Genomic DNA, 8,950 nt, shown 5'->3' on the forward strand with positions numbered 1-8,950 from the left:
GGGGCGAGGGAGGGGGTCCGGATGATCAACATCCAGCGGCTGCTGGAGGCGGCCGAGTATCTGGAGCGAAGGGAGAGAGGTAATGAGAGGAGGATGGAGGGGTGCCGGGGTAACTGCCCGCCGGGGGGGAGCGGGGTTGGGAGCGGGGGTCCCCGCCGAGGGAGGGGGATGGCCCCGGCAGGGGGGTCAGAGCAAGGGTTGGCTGGAGCTGAACCCCCAGCGTGAGGGGTTTGGTGAGGGACGGGGCTGACAGGTCCTGCTGGAGGCGGTGATGGAGGTGGAAGGGGTTTTCAGGGAGGGGGAGACTGAGGTGAATGCGGTTTCTGGAAGGGAAGTTTCCCAGCGGCCGGGACGGGTGATGTGGGTGGCTCTGGTTTTGCAGAGACGCCCATGGCACAATGAAACGTGCCTGGTTTGCCCGACTGAGATAGCTTGGACGGGAGAGGGGCAAGACGCTCTCTGGGCTGTCATGTTTGGATGTTTTCAGGTGTTTGAGTGGTGCTGTCCTTCCTCCAGGGTTGGCAGAGTCTTCACACTCCCCTTCCTCCCTTCTCTCCACCTCCCAGTCCACTTCCCTCTGAACACAGCATCAGTCATTTCCCCGAGCTGTCGTGGTTAAGGCCTCCCCAGCCAGGCTGGGTTGGTGGTGAGGCCTGGCTGCTGGTGGTTTTTATCCCTCTTTTATTTTTTTCCTTTTTTTTTTAATGACTTTTTTTTGACGCCCTGCCTGTTGATTCCTGTGCAGAGTGCGAACATGGCTACGCCTCGACCTTTCCCTCAGTTCCAAGTCCTGGATTACAAGACCCAAAGCCCCCACGGAGGCTGAGCCGGGCAAGGAAACACAGCGGCAGCGGCAGCAACGCGAGTATTGCCAACAGGTACGGTGCGGGCGGGAAGGCCCGGGGTGCAGGGCTGGCTGGGGTGGGAGGATGGAGAGGAAAGGGACCCTTTGGGGAGAATGGGAAGAGTCTGAGTGCAAGGGGATTCTGATCTGGGACACACAAGTACAGTGTCCGTTCTGGATCCGTAGGGCAGAGGGGACACGGGGGCTCCATCTGAAGTGGCACGGCCAGCTGACCTTCAGCCAAGGCTCAGATGCTGCAGAGGAAAAGAGGATAGGGAGATGTGTTCGTGGGGTTCAGGGAGGAGGTAGGCAATAGCTATTCCTATTATATACAGCTGATGTCTTTCCAACCCAGAAGTCACTGCTTTTAAGGGATAGCGTGCGTGAAGCCTGAGTGCTTTGGGATTGTAATGACAGGCATGATTTGAAGCAAGGAAATGATGTTTTGAAATGGATTCCCTATAACAAATGGGAGAGAGATGACTGGCTGCTACGTGCAACATGTTCAAAATTCAGTTCAGGAAAACAAAGCTGTCTTTCACTCTTCCTTTCAAGGCAGTGGGATTTCCCAGTTCTCTGATTCTTTGGTGATTCTGGAACTCCAGATTTATGACAATTCTCTTACCGTACAATGCTGTATATCTTGGTTTCTTCCATCTAGAAGAGACAACAGGATGAAGTGTGTCACTTGGTGCTGTGGTAGGATTTGCCTTTTCCCTCTCATTCCTGTTCTTTTTGTTTTCTTTTGCTCCCTTTAGTTTAGACCTTGTTGAGACCTTCTGGGATAGAGAAACTTTAGAAACATGAAATGTAATTTTGAAAAGGCAATTGCAAGCTTGCTTTCACTGCAGCAAGGCCTGTGCAATCCATAAAATGTGACAGGTGGCTCAGGTGATTAAAGCTTTCTTAAGGCCATTCGGAAGGACCTGCAAAGGCCTAGGGGAAAGGTGTCTTTGCTTGCAGTGATTCTGCTTCAGCAGCAGTTTATTATAATAAGGATTGTTTAGAGTGATGTTAGGACACCTTGCTGCGGAGAAGTTTTCTTCATCAGGATCAGCATATCCTGAGCTCTTCGTATGCTGCACATTTATACTTGCTTCTCTCCTTCATCCAGCCCCTCCTGATTTCAGGGCAGTTGTAGCCCTTTGCCATTTCCTATGAACTGAAGTCCCAAATCCCAGTGACTTCGTGCCGGGAAATTATGGCGAACGCTGAACTGAGATCCATGTTTTTCCCCTGTAAGTTTCTCACATACTATTTTTCCATCCCACATCTCTTTCTCTCAAAGGCCTTTGTCATGGCAACCTGCCCTTCTCCAGAGGAGGGCTGGAAGCATATCCCCCTCAGGAGCTCCTTAGCACCGAATCCAGCAGCCTGTAGGCTAGAGAGGGATGCAGAGCACTCCCTGTCCCTGGAGCCTGGGTGCTCAGCCTGCCCTGCCAGCACAGAGCCCTCAGACTCTGCTCTCATGGGGGACCTCTCTGTGCTGAGACCCGCCTGCTGGGCCCTTCAGCATGACAGACTGAATATATTGGTTTGGGAGGAAAAGAAACAGATATACTTTCTGGTCTTATTAAAAACCTTCATTATACAAGGAATACTGAGGCCAAACTGAATCTTCAGCGTGAGTGTTATCCAGTGTGCTGCTTCCCTTCTTGTGTTGGCCTCAGGCAGTAAGTGACCAGCGTCTGTTCTCCTCTAGGAAGAGACCAGAGCAGTTCTTTTGGGGAGCTCAGACCTCATGCACACAGTTGGAAAGGAAGTCTCTTTCAGCACAAGTCGTAGCAGCTTGCGCTTGCTGTAGGAGATGGCAGGCCTTCCAGATGGCTGCAGTGCCAGGAAGTGACAACTGTGAAGTTTAGGGTGCCTCCAGATTCGCTGCTGTGTGTTCGGTGTGACGCTGCGTGTAGCCTCAGCCTGGTTTAAGGATGGCTCTGTGTCATCCTCTTAAAATCAAAGGGACAATTCGATAACTTGTGCCTCGTGGAGTTTGAATAGACTTTGAATTAAATATCAAACCTGTGATGAGGGACTAAACATGCATTTCATGTGTGGAGATTTTCTTAGATTACTTTTGTTTCAGAATGTTTAGTTAGAGAAATTATGCTCACTATGTCATTTAAAAGCCTCTGGTTAAAATGTCTCTCAAACGACCTTGGCAAAGCATAGTTGGTTTTTTTTGGTTGGTTTTTTATTGTATTTATGCACTTCTGGAAATGGATGTGTGTGTGTATTGTTGCTGGTGTTTATTGAACCAAATAAGCCATGTTGATGTGGTGCAGGGTATTTACAGAGCCTAGATGCTCTGTAATTCATCGTTTAAATCCAAGTATTCCCCTTCAGTCTTTGCAGCCCAGACATGACAACTATTTCTCCACAGTAGGCTCTGTGCTGTTGTGGCACAAACACCCAGAAAGTTCTGAGGAACAGGCAGCCCAGCTCTGGATGGCAATGGTGGAGCAAATGCTATTCTCACAGATCTACAGTGGTCTCCCAGTCCCAGCAAAGTATTTTTTTCCTACCCCAAACGGGGTTGTGCAGCTAGGAGAGAAAACATTTCTTCATTATTTCGAATTTACATGATACATTTTTAAATAAGGATGTTTTGATTCATGTTCTCCATTCATTTGTCTCAGTTGTACAACTGACAGCATGCAGACTGCTGCAGAGAGATTACACTCTGCAATCCTCCAGATATTATCTATATGTATGTATAGTATTTTGCATGGGTATTTTAAAGACCTAGTATTGCATTCTGTAATTTGAAACCTGCATATATTTTAGAATGTGCAGTCTTGCTTCAGTCAGGGATAGTTAGGTACTGAAAATTACTCACCTACAAAAATATCTGTAGAATTACATTCATTGTGACCTGGAGTTCATAATAAAGAAGGGAAACTTATTTTCAAAAGTATACTATTTAAGACATAGCTAAAACCAAAAGACCAAGTAAATAAACTAGCAAAGCCATTAAATTAGAATTTAATTTTGCTTCTTTTTTAATTTGCTCTTGACAAGAGGATCTTCTGGGTTTTGGATTGGGTTAAAAAATTAACAGAGATTTATTGTAACATACAAGTATTATTTAATGTTTGTTTCTTCTGAAGATGTTTCTGGGACAGAAGTTGAGTTCTAAAAACTTCTTGAGAAATGAAGTAGTCCATGCTGGGGGTACTGTTCTGTGGATATGTTAACTTGCATTTGATGTCACTGGAAGCTGCTCTTACAGACCCAACACATGCAGTTCTAAATAGATGCAGTTATTTCAGAGGTTCATTATAGCTAGTTAGGATTAGACAGGCTTGATATTTATACATTTTGGAAAATAATTGAGAAGACTTTTTAATCAATTTAAATTGTTGTGTCAGCAGGAAATAAAAAGGAACAGCAGGGATGCGAAATGATTTTTTTTTTCCCCCCATAGTACAATCAGTTTAATGAAGTTAAGATTTATAACAGAATCTGAAATTACATTACAATATTATACTGTTGTTTGTGTTTTGTTTTGGTTTTTTTTTAGGCTCAGGCATGTAGAACAGCCTGTTATTTTTTTGGTCTGATCCTGGGGAAATGCCAGGCACCCTCCCAGCAGCACTAGGAGCCCTCTGCTTTCCTGGGAGGCCCCTGTTGTTAAGGGCACTCACAGAATCTATTGCTCAGTTCCATGGGGGAGGGTTTGATCTCTGTCCAGTTTCTTTTTCCTTTCACTTTCCTCTCTTCCCATTATCCTCCCTGGTTTCTGAGGCTGCTTCCCAAGGGCCTTTCAAACATCTACAGTCCCATAGCAGGTTGCTGCAGAGCTTGGAATCAGCAGCTGTAATGGGTATGGCAAGACATTTTGGACATGGTACCTTGGAAATAGGGGTGTCTGGGCTGCTTTGCCCTTCTGGCTATTCTAGTGATGCAGCTCCTCATTTGCTCTGTTGTTGCACTCTTCTCTGCCCCATCTGAAATTTTTTCCCACATTTCTAAATCACATCAGTTGGTTTTGTGCTGAATCTTCTCTGTAGCCTTATACTTTCATAACCTTTAGAGTTGTTTCTGATAGTTGGGATGGGGGCTGAACTACTGAAATCCTCAGGTGCTCCTGGCTTTAAGCTTAATGTGCTCACCATGTCCCTGAGCAAGGATGGGGGCAGGTAGGTGTGCATTAGATACCTCATGTGCCTCAGGTGATGGCTTCATGTGCCACAGGTTCACAAACACAGGTGCAGAAGCTAAAAGGATATGGCATGTGTAGCTGCAAGTCAGCCTTGGCTTGCTGGTGCTCAAGAAAGCCTGATTTACCAGAACAGCAGCACCTCACTGTGCAGGGGAGGAGTAGGGGGGCTGGTGAACACTTGTTTAAGGACAGTTTTAAATATATTACATCTTTTCTGTCAGGGGAGGTTCACTGCCCCTCCCACCTCCCCCATTGCGCTGATGACTGAGTACACGGCAATTTTCAGTCCTTCCTACAGCCTGTGCTGTAATTCAGATTTTGCTGGTGGAGAGGAGATGCAGGGGGCTGAGTGGTTTGTTGGTCTTGTGTAAAAAATTCCTGAAAGAGCTGATGGCTGTGTCAGCTCATGTTGTTCTGTTTTTCTGCATGAAGCCCCTACCCCTTTTTCTTCATGTGCCAGAGAGCTGGTCTCTGAGGCGATTTTTTTCATTTTGTTTTCTTTTCTTTTGGCAGTTTAGAGCTTCCCAGCCTCTATCAGTGTTTATTTGTTTCTGGATGAGACTTTGTTTATTTGTTTGGGAGCTTTATTTTTTTCTTAGCTGCTTGTGCTGGAGCACACCTTACTCCACATCTAGTGGGAGTTGGGTTTTGACTAGTAGTGTGTAGGTGTGTTAGAATCTGGCTCTTGTGTAATATGCTGGGGATAGAGATTGTGCTTTCTGTCTCAAGCCTCGTAGTGCCAGGGCGCTCTCTTCATGGCTCAGAACTTGACTTGTTTCATATAGTACAAATCATAGAATCATATCATAGAATAGCTAAGGCTGGAAAGGACATTATAGATCATCTAGTTCCAACCCCTCTGCATGGACCCCAATAGATCAGGTCGCTCAGAGGCCCGTCTAACCTGGCCTTGAACACTCCAGGGATGGAGCTTCCACAGCTTCCCTGGGCAACCTATTCCAGTGTCTCACTACCCTCACAATAAATAATTTCTTCCTACATGTCTAATACAGAGAGTGGATGAAATCTGCTGTGCCATGTTTTGACTTATACCACATTTTGGTAATGTACAAACAGTGAGATTAGTATTTGGAATTTTCATGCAGTTGTTAAAATTTTGTCAAGAAATAGTTGGAGGAGGGATCTTGCCCTCCAGTGGAGAGTACACATGGATATGCTAGGTAGTTTTCCAGTAAAGGAAAGCTGGACAGGGCTGGGCTCTTAAGGAACACTGTTCTGTTAGAGATGTTGAGAAGGACTGGCTGGCAGTATTGACTATAGTTAGATATGAGCACGACTTTGGTTTGAGAAAGCATAATGAGAGTTTTGAGTCTTAGACTGGGAAAATGGATGCTGGTCCATGAAAAAGAGGCAAATCACCCTATGTTAAAATCCCACTCTCTACTCTAGGTTGGTACTTTAATGCAGTTATCAGAGCAGGTTGGCAGGTAGGGCTGTACCCAAATAACTCTTTGGTCTCAGCACATCCCATCTCCCCATTTGATGTAATTGGCTCCAATGCAGTCTGCAAGTGTGGACAGGCAAGTTGTGGGGATGCTGGACTTTCTGAACCTGCTGGCACTAAGTTGTGCCTTTCCTTGTCTCTGCTGGTCTGCATCAGAAGCTGAGATCCTGCCAATGATTTGGGAAAAAAAAAATACCCCATGTAGGTAAGGCTTTTATACTGTGTCATCTCAGTGATGTTTGGCTTTGCAGTAGAACTGGCAGGTTACCAAGCAAAATAGAGAAAGTGAGAGTGAACCCAGCAAATGGCATGAGAAGCATAAACCCTACTTCTTAGTGAGGAATGAGGCCTCCAAAAGCACTAGGGCTGATACAGCAGTTTCCATGGGGGATCCCAAAGTGTTCTACTTTGTCACCCTGTTTATTTTTTAGCCTTCAAGTGGGATTATCCTGTGGAGCTGCAGTTCCTGCTTTCCTTTGTGTATTAGTTATATAGCCATGCATAGAGAGATCTGTGTGGCAGCAAGTCTATGCAGAAGCCCATAATTCTGGCTGTTTTTATGCTTTCATAACCTTCAGTAGGTGTGAAATGTAATTCCTTGTCTCTTCAGACTGTCCGAGTTGCATGAGAGGCCTTTGTGTAAATTAGAAGCAGGTCCAGTCATTGATGTTACCTGAAACTTAGCTGTAATTGACTGCTGCAGCATCTCTCTGCTGTGAATTGTTGCTCTCTGTGGCTGAAGGCTCATCATCTCTTTGTCCTCTGAGATTCTGGGGAAAACCTCTACAGGAGGATGCTGTTTTGCAGCAGTGGGACTGTTAGTCAGGGCTAATGCTGTTCGTGTTGCAGCACTCAGCTCAGGTGGAGCTGTGCTGCAACTGCCATGGGCTGGTTTTCATCACTGATAGCGGTGATGGTGCAGTGACAAGAAACATTGGATTTTGGTGCTTAGGGCCTTTTGAAATGTGAAGGTTGTCAGCCCCAGCTCCTAGAGAGATTTGGTGCCTTGGGATGGTAGGGAGGATATTTGGGCCAAATCTGGTCATCTCATCAGCCTGGAGTTCCTTCATTTTCTCTTCGCATTATATTCAGCGTACAGCCAATTCCCTGGTTTAAGTAGTATTCTTTGTTTGTCAGATGGTTTGGGCTTTTTTTCCCCTCTCACCATGTTTGTACCCTTTTTGTATGTTCTCTGTGTAATGCTGCATCCACAACACATGCAGGGATTTATCCTTCATGCTTTCACCCATAGCATTGTTTCCATCTGCTCCCCTGTTTGTAGGTAAGACTGACTTTCCTTTCTCACTCCTGGTTGAGCTTTCAAATTCATTTCTCTTCTGACCCAAGCAGAGCAGCCTGTGCCACACTGCTAAAGTAATTGTCTTGGTCGTTGAAGTTCCTGCTGTTGATCATCTCCTGACCCCTCCTAACAAACTTCTGCCTAAATTCAAAGACTGGCTTCTGTTTGTTCTCCTCTTGAGTGTTGGCTCCTACTCCCTGCCCCTTTGAACCAACAAAGATAGGATTTGTTTTTGTTGACTATTTTGGGCTCTCTTGATCAGGGGCTGTGGGTCTCTGGGGCTGTGCACTTGGCTGGCCTTTGCCTGAATCTCTTCTCTATGAGACACTGCCTTGTTGATCAGCTCAGAGGGAACAGGCCTGCTTTTTCCATCCTGCTGGATATATTCCCATGTCTCATTTCTGTGGTCCCTACTGTACTTCCATTCTCTGAAGTAAAACTGATTTCACTTCAGTTCTGTTGCTTTATGAATCCAGTGTGAAGCAGCCTAGATGATTTCCACATTATCGTAATTACTTATTTATACTTTGCATGCTTGCTCTGTAACAAGCAAGCATGTGGACTGATAGCAATTCTTTTGCTTCAGTTTTGATTAAAGTGCCTCTGCATAAATAAGTTGATTATTTTCTAAATAGTTTTCATTTATCTCCTTCCATCTGTTACACCACGAAGAAGGGAGAAGTTCCAGGAAGGGACAGATGACATTGGAATTGCTGTTGAGGCTGTTACTGCAGTCTTCATTGCCCAGGTGTTTGGGCAGCTGTAAACCAATGTATAGATACTGTAAGATAACATGGCACCCGTTCTCATTTGCCTTTCGACAGTTAGGCTACAAACTGCAGCAGTTCATGAACTGTTTCACAAGTAGCTTGGCCATCTGGGAGCAGTGGGAGGTAGCCACCTCTCTGCCTTCACCTTAGTTGCTGCTGCTTGTGAGCCAGTACTGTAAGAACAGAAGAAATCAGAGCTCTTCTGTTTTTCTCAGCCTTCCTTTTTCATGGATCTCCTAGATGCTAGGTAAGTGTGTTCCCGTTGACAGAATATAATCCCAGACATCAGGAAATCTGGGTTCTCTTCCTGATACTGTCACAGCCTGTGTAAGTCTTTTTGCCTCAGTTTCCCTAATACAGTGTGTAGCTAACAGTGGCATTGATGTATTTTCAAGTGTATTTCCCCCCC

At 45.6% G+C, this 8,950-nt stretch overlaps 1 protein-coding gene across 1 annotated transcript in view; it reads left to right on the plus strand.

The window, feature by feature from the left end:
- The first annotated feature begins 21 nt into the window (after nt 1-21).
- MXI1 (MAX interactor 1, dimerization protein) overlaps nt 22-8,950 on the plus strand; it is a 46,959-nt gene continuing 38,030 nt past the window's right edge. Inside the window, exons 1-2 of the mRNA XM_010007907.1 lie at nt 22-79; nt 746-878. Of these exons, the coding sequence (XP_010006209.1) occupies nt 22-79; nt 746-878 (191 nt within the window). The remainder of the gene's footprint in view (nt 80-745; nt 879-8,950) is intronic.

The sequence above is a fragment of the Chaetura pelagica genome, unplaced genomic scaffold (genome assembly GCF_000747805.2).
Source record: "Chaetura pelagica isolate M959 unplaced genomic scaffold, ChaPel_1.0 scaffold531, whole genome shotgun sequence".
NCBI classification, from domain to species: domain Eukaryota; kingdom Metazoa; phylum Chordata; class Aves; order Apodiformes; family Apodidae; genus Chaetura; species Chaetura pelagica.